At 44.3% G+C, this 21885-nt stretch overlaps 1 protein-coding gene across 2 annotated transcripts in view; it reads left to right on the top strand.

The window, feature by feature from the left end:
• Window positions 1-6304: 6304 nt before the first annotated feature.
• The window catches only part of MICU2 (mitochondrial calcium uptake 2), a 258774-nt gene continuing 243193 nt past the window's right edge, over window positions 6305-21885 (top strand). For both annotated transcript variants that reach the window (XM_074958330.1, XM_074958321.1), the window contains exon 1: window positions 6305-6532. In XM_074958330.1, the coding sequence (XP_074814431.1) occupies window positions 6323-6532 (210 nt within the window). In that variant the 5' untranslated portion in view covers window positions 6305-6322. The remainder of the gene's footprint in view (window positions 6533-21885) is intronic.

Here is a 21885-nt window from a genome sequence, read left to right as displayed (position 1 = left end):
CTAGTCTACACTAGAAGCGCTACATCAGTGCAGATGCACCAATGCAGCTGTAGCATGTCCAGTGAAGACTCTCTATGCCAACAGGAGAGCTCTCGCCCATGGGCATCATTACTCCCCCTCTGCAAGAAGCAGAAGCTATGTCAGTGGGAGAGCATCTCCCACCGACATAGCACCAGTGTAGACAGCACTTAAGTAACTGTAACTTGCGTCACTCAGGAGCATGGCTTTTTCACACCCCTGAGCGACGTAAGTTATATCAATTTAAATGGTAGTGGAGACTGCAAACCATAAGAATCCAAGGTAAGGCTGAGAAGGCTCACCTTTTGGGTCAATAAGTCACCAGATGGAGGACTGACATTCCTGAAACCCGAAGGCCAGCCATTTTGGGGAGAGGAAGTCGAGACATCAACATGCAGCTTTTGCCAGCCTGTGACCAGTCTCCTTGGACCTGAAGACGTCATGCTAGCTAGAAGCACTGTGACAGCAACATCCCGATCTGGCTCCTTGACTGCATTTCCAGCTCCTGTTTCAGGAGAGTCCAGAAGATTATAGGAGTTTGTGAATCCCCTACTATCTTGTTTTTCCTTCTAATATTACTGTCTTTTGTTTTTGTTAATTGGGAGACATCCCAGCCTTTTAATTCCCTAATTTTAGCATGTGAAACTGGCTGCATGCAGGCATGTGTATGAGCACCCATAAAGGCCTCACATGTAAGGCACCAGTAAGAAAGCTCCCCAGGTTTAAAAAGCCCTAAAAATGCACTCATAAAGGTATTCATTAACATATGTTCTGTATTTGTGTTTAAAGTCTTAAAAAATAAAACTGTCAGAGCTAAATTTTGGTATATAACAGTTGTCAAACTTCTGCTTATCAAAGTGTTCTGTTAGAGACTATTATAATTATGTCTGAGGGGAAAAGGAAAGGTTTAGCCACCACACTAGAATTGAAATCTAAGGAAGAAGCATTATAATTGAGGCTATGGTCTCAACATTAGGTAATAATTTGGTTTCAGTATGAAAATGTGTAGCCAGTTATTGTAAGGGGACTTTTGGGTTCATTGTTTTATTCCCTGTCATCTTGGAATGCCTAAGTTGTTTGGCATCCATCTTGGCTCCTGTCTTTATCCAAGCTTTGGCACCCTTTTTCAACTTTGGCGCCTTTTCCATTCAGTGGCAGGAAGGGTAGAGTCATGTGACTGGCTAATCTGCCCAGCTGTGGAGGATTATTTAAGCCCACCTCTCCAGTCACTTGGGGCTGTCCACCCTCGAGGCAGCAGTGGAAGCCATGTGTGTTGGAGGCATCTGTAGAAGCTGATGTGGCCTAGCGGCAGTCTCAGCCCATGCAGGGGTAGCTAGTCTCTAGGTAAGGTTACCTCCAGGTATCTGCGCCATCTGTATAACATCCGTGTTGTATTGGGGAGGGTATCTCACTTAAGATAGCAGCTCATTGGCTATCCACCTTCCTCATACTTGCACCCAGGACAATGCAGGGAAGAAGACTGAGAAGGAAGATCAGTTACCTGAAAAGGTCCATTGAGCTCCCGAGTCCAGGATCCGGTTCTTCACCCATGTGACCAGTAGCTGCCGGTGAGGCATGTCGTGCCTATCAACAAGAGATGGTACAGTGTTGAACTTATAATATCTTAACCTTACCTACTGTAATATTCTTGGGTCCGGGCTTCAAGCTCTGGTTGGGAAGTTAATAGCCGAGGAGTTATTTTATGTTTAATATTTGATGGCTCCTCTGTTGGGGTTAAAAGCACCTGGTGATGGAGGCGGGGATGTAAACCTTTGTAAGCCCTTAGCCAGGCTTAACAGTTATGAGTTATAGATTTGCTTGACTTGAGTGGAATTCATCCAATGACCTACTAATTTGATTATATGATTCCAATTCAGAACTGAGACTAACTTGATTTGACTTTGATTTGGTAATAGTATTGCTTTATTCTTAGTTTAGTATTAACAGTAGCTGGTGATCTCCTGTCTTGATTTTAACTTGTTTAGAAGTTTTAATAAATTACTAAAACTGATACTGAGGATCAGATTTTTAAAGATATTCAGGTGCCTAGTACAATTTTCAAAAGCACCCAGTCATTTTACTTCCATTCAATAGGAGTTAGGTGCCCAGGTCCTTTTGTAACATATCTGCATCTTAAGCATCTCAAATTATGGTGATGAGCACAATGCAGGGAGGGATACTTCAGTGGTTTGAGCTCTGGCCTACTAAACCCAAGGTTGTGAGTTCAATCCTTGAGGGGCCTTTTAGGGATTTGGGGCAAAAATTGGGGATTGATCCTGCTTTGAGCAGGGGGTTGGACTAGATGACCTCCTGAGGTCCCTTCCAACCCTGATATTCTATGATAAGAACCTATGTAGAATAGAAGTGTTTCCAGAACAGGGCCATATGGCTAGTATAAAAGGGATACACTTCCACCCACTCTGCATTTACAATACAACTAATTAATGTAGCAATTAGTAAAATATTCTTTTTTGTATGTAATAATATATGACAGAGAGAGAAATTACAATGATCTGTCTCCTAAAAAAGGAAATTTCATTTTCACAGGGAATTATGTCAGACTAATTGCCCTACTCTGTCGTGTTGTCTAATGAATACAGAATTATAAAATTCCTTTAGCAACACCTGTTAATATTTGTTTAGCTGTAACAGTGGTGTGTTTAAAATTGTAGACGGTCACTTTAAATTTCAGGGTTTATTCCTGGTCCTGCTTGCAAGCAGCAGACACCATTGATTTAGTCTACTTAATGTATCCTCTCTACACGTACACACATCATCTGAAAGCTTATTATGTCTTCTTTAAGAAGAGGTATGATGTGGAGCTGTCAAGTGATGCCGTTACCATAAAACTGTGGATAAACAGACACCTTCAACACATTAAAATGACCTCTTTGAAATATCTGCATTTGTTTCTATTAGTTTAATGACTGTTTTATTTCAAACCATGAAATTAGATTTCTTTATGATCTCACAGCAATCTCTTTAGCGTATAAAGGCTAAAACAAAATTTAATAATTTTAAATAATATTAATAATAATATACAGGTATCACTGAAATGTAATGGGATCTTACCTACCAGCTCCCTGAGTTTGTTAAAATCTGCCTTCTTGAAATCCATTTTCTTTATTATGCTGTTTTCCCTCCTACCGTTCCTTAGAATCATGACCTCATCATTTCATGATCAATTTCACCTAAGCTGCCTTCCACTTTTAATTTCTCAATCTGTTCCTCCCTATTTGTCAAAATCAAATCTAAGACACCTTCTCCCCTAGTGGCTTTCTCTACCTTTTGAAATAAAAGCTTGTCTCCAATGTATTCTAAGAACTTCTTGCATAATCTGTGCCCCACAATATTATTTTCCCAACAGGTGTTTGGGTAGCTGAAGTCCTCCATTACCACCACATCCTGTGCTTTGGATGATTTTGTTAGTTGTTTATAAAAAGCCCCATCCACCTCCTCTCCCTGGTTAGGTGGTCTGTAGTAGACCCTACCATGACATCACCTTTGTTTTTTACCCTTTTTATCTTTACCCAGAGACTTTCAACAAGGCTGTGTCCTATTTCCATCTTAACCCCAGTCCAAGTGTATACATTTTTGATATATAAGGCAACACCTCCTCCTCCCTTTTTTCCCTGCCTGTCTTTCCTGAGCAAGCTATGCCCTACTATACCAATATTCCAGTCATCTGTATTATCCTACCAAATATATGCGATGCCAACTATATCATAGTTAGTTTATTAACTAGCCTTTCTAGTTCTTCCGGTTTATTCCCCATACTTCTCACATTAGTATACAAACATTGAACATACTGATTTGACACCCCCGCCCCCCTTATGTTCTCTCTTGTCTCTGCTGTAATGGCACATGCTCCACCCAGATTCTGACCCTTCTCCCAGCTCTCCATGTTTTTTTACTTACCTGTGGGCTTTTGTCTCCTTCCCCCATTGAACCTAGTTCAAAGTCCTCCTCACTAGGTTAGCCAGTCTGTATCCAAAGATGCTCTTTCCCTTCCTTGATACATGGATCCCATCTCTGCTCAGCAGTCCTTCCTGGATCAGCATCTCATGGTCATGGGTGGCACTTGAACCACTGGCTGGGGGGATGCTAGCCCTCAGCCTCGCCCCTACCATCCCCTGGAGCAGCCTAGAGCCCCCAACCAGGGCTGCCGGCCACTGCCCCAGGCTACCGGAGTGCCGCATGGGCGAGTGGCACGGTCACAGCACCGGAGTGCTGGGAGGGCAGGTGGCATGGCTCCAGCCTCCCCAGCCCCCGAGTGGGCAGGTGGTATGGCTCCATCCCTGGAGCTCCAGAAGGGTGGTTGGCGTGGCCCCAGCCCCAGAGTCCTTGGAGGGTGGGTGGGGTGGTCCCAGCCCCTGAGTGCTGGGCAGCATGTCATGGCCCCAGCCCCAGATTGCCAGGTGGCTCAGCACCAGTCCCGGAGTGCCCGGAGGGAGGGTGGCACACACGGCCCCAGTGTCAGCCCCAGCCCAAGCCGATGACCCTGCACAAGGGAACTAGGAAGACTGGGCCAGAGCAGGAAGCAGGAGGGAGTCTGGGGGCAAAGCATGGGCAGGGCCATGCCTAGCCATTTGGGAAGGCCCAGCCTTCCCCAACCTATGATACCCATGCCTGTGATCAAGGAAACTGAAGCTCTCCTGGCAACACCATCTGCACAGCCAGTCATTCACCTCCAAGATCCATCTGAAGAGAACACCGCCCACACCCCCTGCTCCTTCCCCATTACTCCTGGAGCCGGAGAGCCCTGTAGTCACTTCTGATCTGCTCAGGGTCATACCTCACAGTATTGTTAGTGCCAACAGGGATGAGTAACATGGGGTAGTAGTCAGAGGGCCGGATGATCCTCAACCATCCCTCTATAACCTTTCAGATCCAGGCTGTCAAGGTTCCTTCCCCACTCTGAACTCTAGGGTACAGATGTGGGGACCTGCATGAAAACCTCCTAAGCTTACTTTTACCAGCTTAGGTTAAAACTTCCCCAAGGTACAAACTATTTTACCCTTGGACTTCCACTGCCACCACCAAACTTTATCTGGGTTCCTGAGAAAACATTGTTTGGAAACCTCTTTCCCCTCAAAATCCTCCCAACCCTTGCACCCTACTTCCTGGGAAAGGTTTGGTAAAAATCCTCACCAATTTGCATAAGTGACCACAGACCCAAACCACTAGATCTTAAGAACAATGAAAAAGCATTCAGTTTTCTTACAAGAAGACTTTTAATAGAAGTAAAAAAGAATCACCTCTGTAAAATCAGGATGGTAAATACCTTACAGGGTAATTAGATTCAAAACATAGAGAATCCCTCTAGGCAAAGCCTTAAGTTACAAAAAAGACACACAGACAGGAATATTCATTCTATTCAGCACAGCTATTTTCTCAGCCATTTCAAGAAATCATAATCTAACACATACCTAGCTAGATTACTTACTAAGTTCTAAGACTCCATTCCTGTTCTGTCCCCAGCAAAAGCATCACACAGACAGATACAGACCCCTTATTTTTCTCCCTCCTCCCAGCTTTTGAAAGTATCTTGTCTCCTCATTGGTCATTTTGGTCAGGTGCCAGCGAGGTTACCTTTAGCTTCTTAACCCTTTACAGGTGAAAGTATTTTTCCTTTGGCCAGAAGGGATTTTAAAGGTGATTACTCTTCCCTTTATATTTATGACATGGGCCCATACCTCCCAGGACACCATATCAGGCTGACAGATGGGTGCCTCCGTCCCCTGATGACCAATAGTGGGGGGCTCTCTGTTTGACTTCTGCATTGCCCCTGCCTCTGTAGCTGATTCTGGGAAGATGGCCCTGGCTGCGAGTGCCCAGCATTCCCTCAGGGGGCAGAGTCTCTGGGCTGTGGGCCCCTAGGGGCTAGCAGTGGGGTCTGGTTGAAGAGCCCTGGTTCTTTATTTATTATTCTATTAACCTTTGCCTATTTGTTGATCCCTGGCACTATTCTATTTCATTGTGTTGTGGGGGGGGGGGTGACTTGATAGACATTCTGTCCCCAGCCTCGTGTCACACACTCTGTGCTCCAGGGCAGGGGTGGGCTCTGTGGGGCAAACACAGACACCGGGCTGGGGGGACGAGAAGGGAATCACACACAAGCCTAACACTGATGCTGAGGGAATTCCCGCGCGGCCCCCGTGGGTCCTTCTCTGCACTTGATTAGTGGAACTGAGGGCAAACTAAGGGCAGAGGCTTCACTCCTCCATTGCGCATGGCTAGCACGGTTCGCTCGTAGAGGGCTACGTTTGAGTTCTGCGTTGGTTCTGTAGCCGCTTCCGGGAAAATGGCGGCCTGGAGAGCGGCTCTGGTTGTGGCTGCCCGGCGTTCCCTGAGGGGCAGCGTCTCCGGGCTGCGGGCCCCTGGGAGCCAGCAGCGGTGTCCGGGTCTGTGGGCTGCAGCTGCCACCCTGCTTGGAGGAGGCTCGTTGGCAGCGGGTTACAGCGGCTGGTGCGGACGGCCAGCGCCCGGCGGGTTCCTGACGGTGCTGGCTCAGGTACGTGACCAGCTTCCCAGGGGCAGGGCTGTTACCCGCCATAACTGCCGTGCCCACCGCGCTCGCGCCCTGGGCAGGGGCTGTTACCCGCTCTAACCCCCACCGCCATACACACATGCACGCACACAGACGTGGGAGCCCAGGGCAGGGGCTGTTGCCTGCTATAACCTTCCCACACATACGGTAGCCTAGGCTAGGGGCTCTTACCCGCTATAAACTACCCCCGTCGCCGCAGCGCCCCCTCCCCCCCGATATACAGACACCATTCGCTGGGGTAGGGGGCACTGGGCTGGGGTTGTTGCCTGCTATAACACCCCATCCTCCCCCCCCACACACACACACCTGGTAGCCCAGTGCAGGGCCATTACCTACTATAGCTCCCCGCTGCCCCCACCCCAACTCGGTAGCCTAAGCTAAACTCCTCTTCTCAGTATCCCACAAAGCCCACTGACCACAGCGTATGCAGATTGACACTATGATCCAGTGCAGTACAGTTTGTGTCAGGAAAGCCTGGCAGGTGAAGAAAGGTGCATAGACAGTAATTACACAGTATCTGACCCAAAGAAGAGTAAGTGACAGTGGAAGCTGGTGACATCTCTGCTTAGGTACGTGCAGTATGAAATCATCTGATAGCAAACCATAATGATCATACTTTATCTGTCCCAAAACTATAGATAGAGCCCTCCTGGAAGAGCCTCCATTGCTTAGTTCATCTGAGGTCAAGCAGGTGAGGTAATGCATGTATCTGGTCCCCTTGACATCAGGCAGCTACCAGGATCAACAATATTTTACTTAAGACAATCCTGGTCTTATTTAAATTAATGAGTTGTGCCATTGTCTTCAATGGAAGCAGGATTTCCCTCTTAGTGTTGAGTGCCTTTCCCCATTCACTGTAAGCCATAATCACACAATAATGTAGATAACCTAGTTGCAGTTGACACAAGTATGCATTCAATTAGTCAGCTTTGCCTGTAATTGTTCATTTACAAAGTTTGTTGTCTGCTACACAATCTAAAGTAGTCACTTCAGCTGGCATTTGTGCATTTAAGGATGAGTATTTCACAAACAGAATGTTTTTGTGTCTTGTGTTCTGTCTGAATTGCATGGCTCACCACCAAGTAAAAATATTTTCCAAGTGAGTCTATGTATTACTTATGTTTGTGTTATGAATATTAGAATGTACTTGCCTATTAAGCATCAGTATGCAGATAAAGGATTACTGTCAGGAATACAGTGAGGTGGCAAAGTTTGCAGGTGATACAAAATTACTCAAGATAGTTAAGTCCAAAGCTGACTGCAAAGAGTTACAAAGGGATCTCACAAAACTGTGTTGATAAGTGCAAAGTAATGCACATTGGAAAACATAATCCCAACTATACATACAAAATGATGGGGTCCACATTAGTTATCACGCAAAAAGGAGATCTTCAAGTCATCGTGGATAATTCCCTGAAAACATCTGCTCAGTGTGCAGCAGCAGTCAAAGCTAACAGAAAGGTAGGAACCATTAGGAGAGAGATGATAAAACAAAATATAACGTCACTGTATAAATCAATGGCACACCCACAACTTGAACACTGCAGGCAGTTCTGGTTGTTCCCATCTCCAAAAAGATACATTAGAGTTGGAAAAAGTACAGAGAAGGGCAACAACAATGATCAGAGATATGGAACAGCTTCCGACTGAGGAGAGAGATTAAAATTAAAAAGACTGTTCATTTTAGAAAAAGAGATGGAGAAAGTGAATAAAGACGTTACTTATTCTTTCACATAACACACAAACCAGGGGTCACCCAATGAAATTAATAGGCAGCAGATTTTAAACAAACAAAACGAAGTACCTTTTTGTACAACACTCATTCAACCTGTAGAACTCATTGTCAGGGGATGTTATGAAAGCCAAAAGTACTGGGTCAGACCTGGGTTCAGAAAAGAATTAGATACGTTCATGGAGGATAACTTATCTAATTTAATGGTATTAGCCAAGATGGTGAGGAATGCAACCCTATGTTCTGGTTGTCCCTAAACCTCGGACTGAAGGTGGGACTGGATGACTGGGGATGGATCATTTGATAATTGCCCTGTTCTGGTCATTCCCTCTGAATCATTCAGCCCTGGCCACTGTTAAGACTGGATACTGGGCTCAATGAGCCATTGGTCTGACCCAGTATTGTTGTTATGTTAATAGATTTTTAAAAAACAAAACAAAAACCTCTCTGGAAACTTCAAAACATTATTATCCATACTAACGTCCTTTTCCGTTTGGGAGTGAAGTCTTTCTCTGTTTTCCTTAGGAGATTAAATTAATACGTGGCTTGTTGGATACATGGACATGCTTGTATTGCTGTCCTTTGGTCAGTTCTCATGAGTGGATTGGGTATAGGGAAATATACAAGAATTCTGATCACGGAAGTACTCCCAGAGCAAAAATTTGTATTTACCTTGCATTCTAACAAATACTGAACATATCGAAGAGTGCAGGACAGGCAGTTGCATAAAACTTCTAATCCTTGGTTTATTCTTGAGTCACAAAATAGAGAGGCTAGGATTTTGTCAGTGTTGCAGTCCTTATTGTGGAGAAATGACACTTTTCTAAGATCAGCAGAGCCGTTTTCAAAAAAGTGTGGTATTTTTATGATGAGTTAAATCTTAGTCCTGTCCTTAGTCCTTTAAAGTGCCCAATTAATAACAACTTTGATTTGCTAAATATAGGACCCTGTCATAGGAATAATACTGTGGGGCACCCAGCATTCAGGCCCATTAACATGCTTCTGGGAATAGTTTTAATTTGCTCTGAAGAACCAACATATTGAAAAACATAGTATTTTTGTTCACAAAGTGTAGTCTCTTATTTCACAACAGTTGAATGCTACATTTAAAATAAGAAAATAGATTACAGTTTTAAGGATTACAAAAAATCTTGTCAAGGGAAATTTGCAGAAATAAGTATTTATGTATAATTAAAATGATTGTGTAACCTTAATCAGGTGCCAAAATCATCACATGAATGAATTGGAAGTAGTCTCACGATATGACACTTGTGAGCCCCAATATTTTTTAAAAAAATAACCACGAAGGAAAAGCATCTGAGGCTGTGTTGAATTAACATAGTTCTGGTGGTGATAGACCATGGAATAGCTCCCATATAGTATTTGGCTAGCTAGGTGGCAGTACTCTTTGACCCTCTAGGTGGAACCTAGTATTTCTAGGGACCGTTTGTTGTGGAAAAGTGGAATCATTGAATAGTAGCAGATCCCAGTAATTTAATTTTGTTTTCCATTTTCAGCAATAAAATTAGCTGAAATTCCATGCCACTTAGAGGCAAAGGTTCTGCATCCAACTTTTAGTGACTCTTGCCCTGAAATGTCTCAAGTGCTGACCATAAAAACTGTGATACTGAGGCCAAGAATGGAAAATGAAAAGAAAAATAAGAGAATAAAAGAAAAATGGGATTATGAAGTCCTAAACTGATAGTAGAGCCAGCATGGCATGCTCCTTGCAGAGCAGTCTGTATTAGATACTACTGGTAAAGCTCTAGTAAATGTAAATCTAAAATATTCATAAGCAAATTGCACTGTAAGACTATTAAGTTGCTTATGCAGCTATGTTAGTGGTATGGGGAATTGTTCTGTGAGGAGCATGTTTATGTTTGAGATTTTTTTTTCTTAGACACAGATAACTGATCACTTCACTGGTTCATTGTCCTGTTGAACATAAAGGCTACCAACCCACCTTTTATTTGTCTCACAATGTAACTCTTTGATTATGAATGTCCTAAGTATATTTTCATTGTGTAGTATGATGGGGCTGATACAGAGAGACTAGTTCTGTAAAAGAAAATATTGATAGTTCTATGCAAGTATTCATAAACATTAAATTAGCAGAAATTCAACTACCTTATGGTGATACAAAAGTACATTATTGAAATGTAAGCTAGGAATTTTGAAATGTTTTGTAACTCTGTGTCCACCACCAAGTTGTAAATGGTCTAAAACCTCACATTTATTGTTTAGAACTTTGAATCTATTGCCATGCCAACATTTCCCACATTTCTCCACATTCTTCTCCTTCCCCCCACCCTCCCCTTTCAGCCATGCAACCAGTATAGTTGTTGCATGTGAATTAACTGGTGAAGAATGATAATGATTGTTTGAGGTGTATCTGACGTCAAAGCGGCACTGTTTACGAATGACCTGCACTATTAATCTGACCCTGAGTGTAATTGTAACAGTTAGATACAATAACTGTTAATAACTTTGCTTAATTATCACATAATGCCCTGGTCTTGCAAAAACTTACTGTATGCTTAATGTATGCACTATGAAGAGTTCCACCGATGTGGCTATTCATGTCTTCGTAGGATCAGGGCCTAATTTTTTCAAATATTACTTGCTCCAGAGCAGTAATGATAAGATGTGTGCATATAAAACTGTTTTTAACCATTGGCAAATGACTTTATGACAAACAATGTGTGCATCAAAGTTAGTTCTGCAAAAATCATTCTATACTTTTAAAAAAAGAGTGTATTACTTCTACTATGACAGGTTTCAGAGTAGCAGCTGTGTTAGTCTGTATCCGTAAAAAGAAAAGGAGGACTTGTGGCACCTTAGAGACTAACAAATTTATTAGAGCATAAGCTTTCGTGAGCTACATCTCACTTCTACTATATTTTCCTTTCTCTTTCCCCATTTCCTCAAACCTGTTCTTTCATGACTTATTGAACTGAATATAAAAATATCTCTGGCACTGATCTGCTGCTGAAGTCTTAACTGAACTTTCCTGTTAAGTGACTTGTGCAATGGCCCTAATACTGTTAACATTTATATATGTGCTTACATTTACTAATGGTCAGTGTCCCACTGATTTTTAATGGGGCTACTACTCATAGTGCATAAAGTTAAGCATGCCTGTAAGTCTGTGCAGGCTGAGAATAAATGAATGAATCAATTTTTTCTTCCTATAAGAAGCATAGTTAACCTGTTTCATTTTCTAGCGTCTTACTTTCCTTTATTATGTGTTAATCCATTTTTTATTTCTTCTTACAGTGTGGTCTGTGTAGTTATAGAGGCTTTTTTCTTGTTTATCTTTGGTATCTTAATTTTTTCTACTTTAGGATGTGGTAGTCTGGTGTTTGTTCATACAGTGTAATTTTCTTTGTTTTGTCACTCTCTCATTGTGGACTAGAGACAAAAGTTCATGACCAGATTTAGGTTTGGTCTACACTACAGAGTTAGGTCGACATAAAGCAGCTTACGTCTACCTAATTATGTCAGTGTATACACTACAGCCTTGTTCCCGCCAATGTCAGTGCCCTGTTACGCCAACATAATAACTCCACTTCCACTAGAGGCTTAGGGCTAATGTCGGTGTAGTTAGGGTGACCCAGTGTCTGTGTAGACGCAGTGCTATTTACATCAGCTGTTAGCTGTTATTCAATTTCACAGCTCCATACTGAAGCTGTGAAATTGACAAGAAAGCTGGGCTGTCAATGGGGGTGGGTGGGGAGCTCCAGCTAGAGCCCGTCTGCCCCCACCCCCTCAGGTCCCCTCCCCCAGCTGGGATGCATTTGTCCTGCTGGGAGCCTGGCTTCCTAACCTCCCCCACCCCTGGGTTCTTGGCTCCCCGCCACATCTGGGTTCTTGGTGGGGAGCACCTGAAGTCTGGGCGGGGAGCCTGGAACCTCGGTGCAGTTGCCAGGCTCCCTGTGGAGAGTGGGGAGCCCAAGGCGCAACCTGGCTGGGATCAGGGAGTCAGGTGGGTGCAGCCCAGCTGGGAGGTAGGAAGCCCTGTGGCTGCCCGGAGGCTCCTGGCACCCTGCCAGAGCTCACAGTCAGGAGCTGAGAGCTCGGGGGCAACCGGGTTCCTGGCAGAAGAGAGTTGAGAGCCCGGGGGCTGTTGGGCTCCCAGTGACCAGGAGCCAAAAGCATGGCGGGCAGCCAGGATGTGCACAACCAAGAGATGTAGGGTAGTGAACTACTGCAGTAATTATTGTGGGGGTTATAAGTCTACCTAACATAGGTTGACTTATGTTTCTAGTGTAGACATTGCCTTAATGTAATATTGCCATGGATGTAATTTTTCTGGTCATTAAAGCTCTAGATAAGCAGTGGAGAATGTAAGAAATTATCTTTATTTTTTTTTGGCCTATCTTGTTTAGAATTTTTTTGGTTTTTTTCATGCTCCTAATCAACATAACTATTCTGACAAAACTTTAAGCATAGACTAAGCAGTAGTGATGGCTTATATTTGTTTTTCCATAGTACTGTAATTCAAATAAGAGTGAAATAATATAGGTTGAGAAGCTTGATAAGAGATTTGTCTATGCAGCATCTATTTTTTTATATTTACAGATCATTTGCAGTCTACTGTATTAACATACCATTAAATTCTTACTCTCAGTGAAACTCTTAGGCTTAAGTGTCTGTCTTAACATTAATCAGTTCTGCAATTTTAAACTCCATTTTCTGGGCATATAAGCCCACTACTTGACTTTTAAATATTTGATCCTGCTTAACTGAGGTAAAGCAGAACATAAAGCTTTTGACTGGATGCAACTTTTGTCTCATCTTTATACTATCTGTTATAGCATTGTATTGCAATTGTTGCTATTTGCTTTATGACTTTCTGTTGTTTGTTCAGCATCAGCAGTGTGCTACGTTCTTTTCAGATAAGAGAAGACAAGGTTCCTACCCTGAAGAGTTTACACTAAGTGCACATGGTAATTATAGACCATCATGAAGAATTTAATACTAGACTATACTGATCTCCTAACAGTCAATCAAGCAATCTATCCAGTGCCATTCTCTTGCATCACTGTCTTATACTTTTGAAGTCCTCTTTTTCTTCATATGAATAAAATGTACATCTTCCCAACCCTAAAACAAAAAAATTGGTAGCTTATTTTTACATTTCTTAGAGAAAAGATGTTTAAAAACATTATTCTTTCTTGTGTCCTACAGATTCACATTGAATGCTTCATTTTTAGTTGAAAATGCACTGTGAGAGCCTCACCCTCATTCCAGACCCTTTATGCTGTCTGAAAGGGCTAGAGCAGTGTAAAGAGACCCTTAATGGCCACAGGAGGATTCTCCTGGTGCAGGCACTGCAGAATATTGTCATAAAGCTGCCTTCTGAGGCTCCCTTTGCAAGCCTTGGGGCTGCAGAGATTCCTGAAAGTGCTGCTGCCCCTAAGGGAGATCTACGCTGCTGCAATTGATGCAGATGGGGTCGATTTAGCTGGTCTAGTGAAGACCCACAAAATCGATGGCAGAGCACTCTCTTGTCGACCCCGGTACTCCACCTCTCCAAGAAGAGTAAAGTCAACTGGAGAGAGTCTCCCATCAACACAGCACAGTGAAGACACCGGGATAAGTCAACCTAAGCTACGTCAACTGCAGCTACTCCAGTAGTGTAACTTAGGTCGACTTACCCTAGTAGTGAAGACAAGCCCTGCGGTATCCACAGGAAGGCTGTCGTAACTTAGGCAGGCTTCCAGTTATGTGAAGAGCCCGAGAGTGTCCAGGTTCAGGAAGATGCAAAGGTGACTTAAAGCCTCCTAAGCGACCCTTTTGCCCTGGGCTGCGGGTTCTATACTATGCCTCTGAGAGGCATAGCACAGAATCTTAAGCATTATGTATGTGCCATACACTACTGACATACCTTCCTATGCCAACATTATTAGTGTTTTTTTTTAGTACAACATTTCCTCTGAATCTGATATCTAACTCTTAAAATCATTTTATAGGTTGAATTAATTTGTGCCAATATTTCACATTTAGGACCCAAATGTGTGGTCCTCATTCAAGTGAAATTCCCATTTAAACCAATGTGGGTTTTGCCTGAGTAAGGCCTACTGGGACGGTCCTTTTTAAATGTTTTTCACCTTGTTTGGCCTCTGCAGTATCTGTAAGAGAGCTGGATGAATAATTGATTTTTCTGGTCAGACAGCCCATCAAAAAAAATCAGTAAAAATATTAGGTTCAGTTCTGAAAATATTCAGAATTTATCAGCAAATTGAAAAATTCCATCTCAGGTTTCATTTCATTCATTTTGAAAGGGCCAGCTTCAGAAACGGTGTATTTTATAACTTTTTAGCCCAGTGGTTAGGACTCTTGCCTGTAATGATGGGAGTGTAAATCATCACTGTAGGGCAGGAACTTGAATTCAGATCTCCCAGATGGGCATCCTGGCCACCAATTTATAAACTCTTTTGGGGTGGGTTGCTCTCAATCTCTCCTTCTGAAGGTTTTCCACTTTAAGTACTCATTGGAGCAGGGATGTGAACTCAGGTCTCCTTCCTGCCAGGTAAATGCTCTAGCCACCACACTATAGGCTATTCCAGTGGCTCTCAACCTTTCCAGACTACTGTACCCCTTTCAAGAGTCTGATTTGTCTTGTATACCCCCAAGTTTCACCTCACTTAAACTACTTGCTTACAAAATCAGACATAAAAATACAAAGTGTCACAGCCACTGAAAAATTGCTTTTTCTCATTTTTACCATACAATTATAAAATCAACTGGAATATAAATATTGTACTTGCATTTCAGTATAGAGCAATATAAACAAGTCATTTTCTGTATGAAATTTTAGTTTGTACTGACTTCGCTAGTGCTTTTTATGTACCATGTTGTAAAACTAGGCAAATATCTAGATGAGTTGATGTACCCCCTGGAAGATCTCTGCATACCCTCGGGGGTACACATACCCCTGATTGAGAACCACTGGGCTATTCTGCTCTCAGTCTCTTCTGTTGAAGCTGTTCTACTTTGGTCCAATGAATATTTAAGTATTTATACAAAGAGAGGGAGAGAGAATGACTCTATACACTGAATCAGGCACAGACAAGATTTGAATCCACATCTCATACCTCTCAGGTGAGAGCCTAAATCAGCAGACTATAGAGCTTGATGGTTAGTTTCTCTCCCTCTCCTCACCCAAAAGAGGTGAGTACCCTGAATTCGAGCCCTTGCTCCAATGAAGATTTAAGTAGTTATACAAAATGGAGCTACTTCAATAGGAGAGATTGAGAGCAGGCCACCCCAGAATACCATATAGCCTGATGCGTAGAATGCTTACCTGGGAGGGGAGGGAATACGAGTTCAAGTCCCTGCAGCAGAATGTGGATTCAAACCTGGGTCTCCCACATCCCAGGCATGGCTAAAAGTTACAAAATATCCATAACAGTTTTCTAAATGCACCGCCATATTCATACCTGACACACCATTGTAATAATCTTTGTACAAATGGCTTGTAAGGAAAACTAATAGTTTGCTGGTCAATAATAACACGGTGAGATGTATGTAGCAACATTATATGTAAAGTAATAACATAAGCTGAAATCATGACTGGGCTGTGTTTAACAGACAAGTCTGGGAAGTGGGTAAATCTGTTTCTCAAAGACAAAGGACAAGCTGATGCCTCTTGTTAGGTGTCATCAAAGTTGATGGGCAATTACTTGTTAAGTGGCCATTCTTTGGCAGGAAGTGGGGCAAGAAAAAACAGATCTGCATCTTAGCAAACAGCATGAAACCTTTCACTACCAGATGTCTTGTCTCCATCCTCACAGCAGGAATTAATTTTATCTAGGGGTAAATTTCAGGAAGATGCATTTCAAAGTAAGAGGCAAAAACACCTCAAGTTATTTCTCCCTATCCATCACGTACGCGTGCACGCCTGAGGACTTTGGGAGCCAATCCTGACCTGAGAATTTGGTCGCCAATGTTACTGGGAACATATGATAAGGGACTTCACCTTGAACCAAGTCGAAGTTTTAGTTCGAGGAAACATATGATCTTTATTTCTCTTGTAACCATTTATTTTAATGCCTATACTTGTACTCACTTAAAACCAATCTCCATATAGTTAAATAAATTTGTTTTATTCTTTTATCAAAACTAATTCAGTGTGGATAACTCCATTTAGGGTAGAAAACTATTGCACATTGATCCCCTTAGAGTGGCAATGGACATAATATATCTGGACTGTCCAGCAGAGGGCTGGACAATGCAGAACACACGTTTTGGGGAAAAAATTGGGACTGGGAGTGTGGTGGGGTCACCCTGCAAATGGTAACCCAGACTGGTGGAAGCCAAAGTATGACTGATGTGTGGCTGATAGGCCTCAGCTTTCCACAGACACTCAGGGTGTTACCTGCTTGTTGTTAGTGAGTGGCCATCTGGGAGCTACAACAGCAAATCATTGTGAGGCACCCAAGTTTGTGGGCTTGTGTGACACAGGGCCACACTTTTCTGGATTGTACCCCAGAATGTCATACCCTGGAAATCTTTTTCCTCGCTGAAACAAGTCTGGTTACTTTCATTAAGAGTTTCAGGGCCTACACTTTCCAGCAAATGAATTATTTTTCTGAAAAATTTCACTGAGCTCTAGTGAGAGCTGTATTTTGGATGCTGTCAGTGCCTTTGTTTAAGAAACTATCAAGAAAAAATCTGAAACTGGTTGGTTATTGAGTACAAATATTTGTAAAACAATTTTTATTTAAATCAGTTGAAGTACTTCCTTTTTTAAAGGAAAAAAATCTTCTGTGGGATACTGATTATTCTAGCTTCCATCACATCTTGGGCCAGCTTGTGCTCTCAGATCTGCTCATGAAGCTTTCAAGCCAGATTTCTCCCATAGCACACTTCTTAGTTCCTTTTTATTATGGAAAATTGGTTTGATGGAACCAGAAGCAGAGAAGTAAGAGGCAAAAACTTTGTGAGAGTATAAGGTATTTTAGCCCCCGGTCCTGCAAACACACATGCATGTAAATAACCATGCATGTGACCAGTCCCATTGCGTTTGATGGAACTACTCATGTGCACAAAGTTAGTAATATACTTAAATCTTTGCAGGATCCAGCACTTAATCTGTAATTTAAATAAAAATGTTGGATTACATGGTAATATGTTTTGTTTTATGGTTTTCTTATCTGTTTTAAAGCATGGTTCCAACTGAGAAAAAAAAATTGCAGTTAAGATGGTGTGCCTATTGATAAATATAGAATCCTGGATAAAATTGCATAAGGATTTGTAGCGATGTGTGGAATTGCCTGTAGGAATCTGCTACTAAAATAAAACCAGGAAGAAAATGTAAAAGCTAATCTGAGCAAGCACAAAAATCTTCTGGCATATTAGCCCTTGATCATAAAAAAGAAAAAATCACTCATTGCTTTTGGGGTTGTTTTATCAAAAATTATGAAACTATTTTTGTGCGCCATAACTGTTGAAATGCAATTTGCATTAATTTAAAATTAAATGGTTTATCGGTCTTGTTAAAAGAAACTATTCAAATTTTTCTTGTAATAGAAACACTTCAACTGAAAATATAATCATGACAAAAGGCACCTTTTTATCAGAATGGTCTAGACATCTCAATCAATTACAATGACATTTAAAATATGCTTTAAACTTAATGTAGAAATGTAAAATTAATAATATTTAAATAGGCTTCTGAAGCTTAGTTTGAATATTTTTAATCTATATCAAGCACACTACTGGAGAGAGCTTTTAGGTAGGCCTCAGATGTGCCTCCAAATTGGGTTTGATTTGTACAGAAATCTGATCACTTGGCCAGATCAGTGGTACTAGGTCTCATTAGTAAAACAAGACAAGGTGAAGACACTTACAATCACCATAACTATCATGGAATGGTGGCCCTTTAAAGTAAGCTTCATTCTATCACCTTGTCCCTTCTCCAGAAATGTCTTCTGTCCATCTCATCCCCAGAATTTGTTCCTTTCTGGCATATGAAATATAGTATGTTTTATTTAGTGGATACTGAAGTGCAATGCATGGATCAGATGGTTTCTCCTTTCACAAAATCTGATTTGTAGTATATCTGGTTTTAGCAGAACTGGCATGAGGTATGTGAATCCTTGTGGAATGCCAAAATTGGGGCCCTCACATCATTCACAAGGTGATGAATTTAAACTTTCTTTCTACTGAAGAATTTGAGAGACTTGGGAAGTACCGTGGGCCCATGTTGCCAAACATCTTTATAGCAATTCATAATGCTGAAGGCTCTTAGTTGACATACAGTATGTTGCAGAAACTAGTCATTTCTTGTCCGTATGTGGTATTACCCTTCTGGAGTATATTAACTGCTACATTTATTGCTCATGGCAGAATTTAATGTAATATATAGTGCAAATCATCTTAGATCACGACAAGGCAATTAACACACACACACGAAATCCTAGACACACACGAAATAAGTACTTCTATTTTCTTAACAAATTGTTATTGGAATACATCGTTTTGGGAAAACATGTCTTAGTAATCTGAAAGTATACATGGTTTATAAGTGTCCAAGTTTTAAAAAAAAAGCTATCCCCAGTTTAGAGAGTCCTATCTGTGTGGTGACAGAAGACAAAAAGCGTATTGTTTGTACATGTCAACAAAGTCAGTGATTAATTGCAGGTAATCAGTAACATTAAATCAATTAATATTTTGCTTTATAAGGAAGGAATTGAAGGATTACAATATACATGGGAGATACGTTAGCTAGTTATGTATAGTCTATGTGTGACAGGTGTCGGTCGGTCCTCCGAGCCCCTAGGGGCGATGGAGAGCAATGGTCTCCGTGGTCGGCCTCGGCCCCATCTTCCGGGCGTTGGGGAATTAGCGGGAAGGTGTGCCGGCCGGAGTCAGGGGAGCGCCGGCCGGAGTCAGGGGAGCGCCGGCCCACCCAACTCCACCGCGTTCCAGCCCAGGGCCCTGACAGTGGCGGGAGGCGAAGGTCCCGCCGCTGGGTCAGCGGAGCAGTCTGCGCCCGCTGACCAAACACACCCACCCCACGGTGTAGTTCGGCCCCTGGGCTACTTCCTACCCGGTCTCTCAGGCGGGCAGCTCCGGTCCCTCCATCTCGTCCGGGTATTCCGCTGCAGGCAGCTCCGGTCCCTCGGTATCTGACTCATGATGGCCCGGGCTGCAGTCAAGCCCCTCCAGGTCCTCTGGGTATTCAGCGGCCGGCAGCCCTGGTTGCCACAGGCCTTCCCCCCCGGTCAGGCTCCTCCTTGCCCAGGGCTTCGCCTGGGTCAGCAGCAGGATCGCGAGGGAGCAGCCTGTGTCTCCCTCCCTCCCTGGTGCTCTCTTCACTGGGCAGAGGGCCCCGCCCTTTGTACTTCCTGTCCCACCCTTCCCTTCTGGGGATTGGCGGAAGCTTGGCCTGGCCCCGCCCACTCAGGCTCAGAGGGTGGCTCTTTACCCTCTGGTTCGGAGGGGAGCCACCCTGGCTCCCTACATACCCCAACCCTCAAATCCAGCTCCTGATCTTCGGAGCTGGCGTCCACACCTTCTCCGAGGCGGGATAGGAAATCCGCATTGGCGTTGTCTCGTCCCGCCCGATGGTGGATCGTGAAGGCATAGGGCTGCAGAGCGAGATAACATTGCATCAGCCTGGCATTATTGTCCTTCATCTTATTGAGCCATTTCAGGGGTGCGTGGTCCGTAACCAGTATAAAGGGGGCCCCGAGGAGGTAGTAGCGGAGAGCATTGACTGCCCACTTAACGGCTAGGGTCTCTTTCTCCACGACGGAGTAGTTCCGTTCTCTGGGGAACAGCTTCCGACTGAGGTAAACAATCGGGTGTTCCTCCCCGTCCACCTCCTGCGAGAGGACCGCCCCAAGCCCAACGCGTGAGGCATCTGTCTGGACAATAAAGTCACGATGAAAGTCAGGGCTGAAGAGTATTGGATCGCTACACAGCCGTTCTTTGATGGTTCGAAAGGCCGTCTCGCACTCGTTGGACCAATGCACCCGGCGGGGATTGTCCTTGGTCAAGAGTTCCGTTAGCGGGGCCGTAATGCTTGCGAAGTGGGGTACAAACCGCCGGTAATAACCAGCTAAGCCCAAAAATTGACATACTTGCCTCTTCGTGGTCGGCACTGGACATTCCTGGAGTGCTTGGACCTTCCCCCAAGGGGCGGACCTGTCCCCGGCCCAAGGTGTATCCCAGGAAAGTGGTTTCCTCCCGCCTGATTCAGCATTTTTTCGGGTTGGCCGTCAGCCCGGCTGCGCGGAGGTCCCGGAGGACTGCCGCTACTTGGTTAAGATGTTCCTCCCAGTTATTGCCATAGATGACCACGTCGTCCAGGTAGGCCGCCGCGTATTTCGTGTGTGGTTGCAACACCCGGTCCATCAAACGCTGGAAGGTTGCCAGGGCCCCATGTAGGCCGAAAGGCATCCGAGTGAAATGGTATAACCCTGAAGGGGTGGCAAACGCGGTCTTCTCCTTGGACCTGGGATCCAAGGGGATCTGCCAGTACCCTTTGGTGAGATCTAAAGCGGTGATATAACAGGCCTCCCCGAGCCGGTCGAGGAGCTCATCGACGCGGGGCATCGGATAGGCGTCAAATTTTGAGATGGCGTTGACCCTCCGGAAGTCAATGCAAAACCGCCAGCTCCCACTGGGCTTTGGTACGAGGACGACGGGGCTCCGCCACTCGCTCTGGGAGGGCTCAATAACACCCAGCTCCAACATCGCCTGGACTTCCTCCTCTACGGCCTCCCGCATTCACCTAGGCAATGGCCGGGTTGTCTCTCAGACCACCACCCCGGATTCTGTCTGGATCACATAGTAGGTGAGCGTAGTCCGCCCGGGTTTTGTGGTGAACGTATTGGGGAACGCCCTCACTAAGCAGAGTGCCTGTTCTCGCTGCTCGACGGTGAGTGTCTCTGCTAGCTGGGGTTCACCATTATCCGACTCCTCGGGTGGTTGGGGCCCCAGTTCCGGTTCGGGGGGATATGGGGCCACTAGGAGCCCTTCCCGGTCCTGCCAAGGTTTTAAGAGGTTTACATGATAAATCTGCTTTTCCTTACGGTGACCAGGTTGCCGAATCTCATAAGGTCCTACCTGGCGGAGGACCTCATACGGACCCTGCCAGTGGGCAAAAAGCTTTGATTCTCCGAGGGGAGCAGGAGGAGTACTTGGTCCCCTGGCCCGAATGATCGAGCCTGGGCGCCCCGATTGTAGTGTTGCCCCTGGGCTCTTTGGACGGTGTTTAAGTTCTCCCTCGCGAGCTGCCCGCCCGCGCCAGCTGCCCCTGCAGTTGTAAGACATATTGCAAGAGACCCTGTGTTGCGGACGGGTTGTGTTCCCAAGTCTCCCTCAAGAGGTCCAACACTCCACGGGGTCGCCGCCCATAGAGGAGCTCGAACGGGGAGAACTTCGTGGACACCTGTGGGACTTCTCGAATTGCCAGTAGTAAAGGAGGGAGCAGCTGGTCCCACTGGCGGAGGTCCTGGGTGGGGAAACGCCGCAACATCCCCTTCAGGATCCGGTTGAACCGCTCGACCAATCCGTCAGTCTGGGGATGGTAGATCGAGGTCTGCAATTTCTTAATCCCCAATAGGGC

This window comes from Natator depressus, chromosome 1 (assembly GCF_965152275.1).
Source record: "Natator depressus isolate rNatDep1 chromosome 1, rNatDep2.hap1, whole genome shotgun sequence".
NCBI lineage: Eukaryota > Metazoa > Chordata > Testudines > Cheloniidae > Natator > Natator depressus.
Note: the sequence above shows the minus strand (reverse complement) of the source record. Positions and strands in the feature narration are given on the sequence as shown.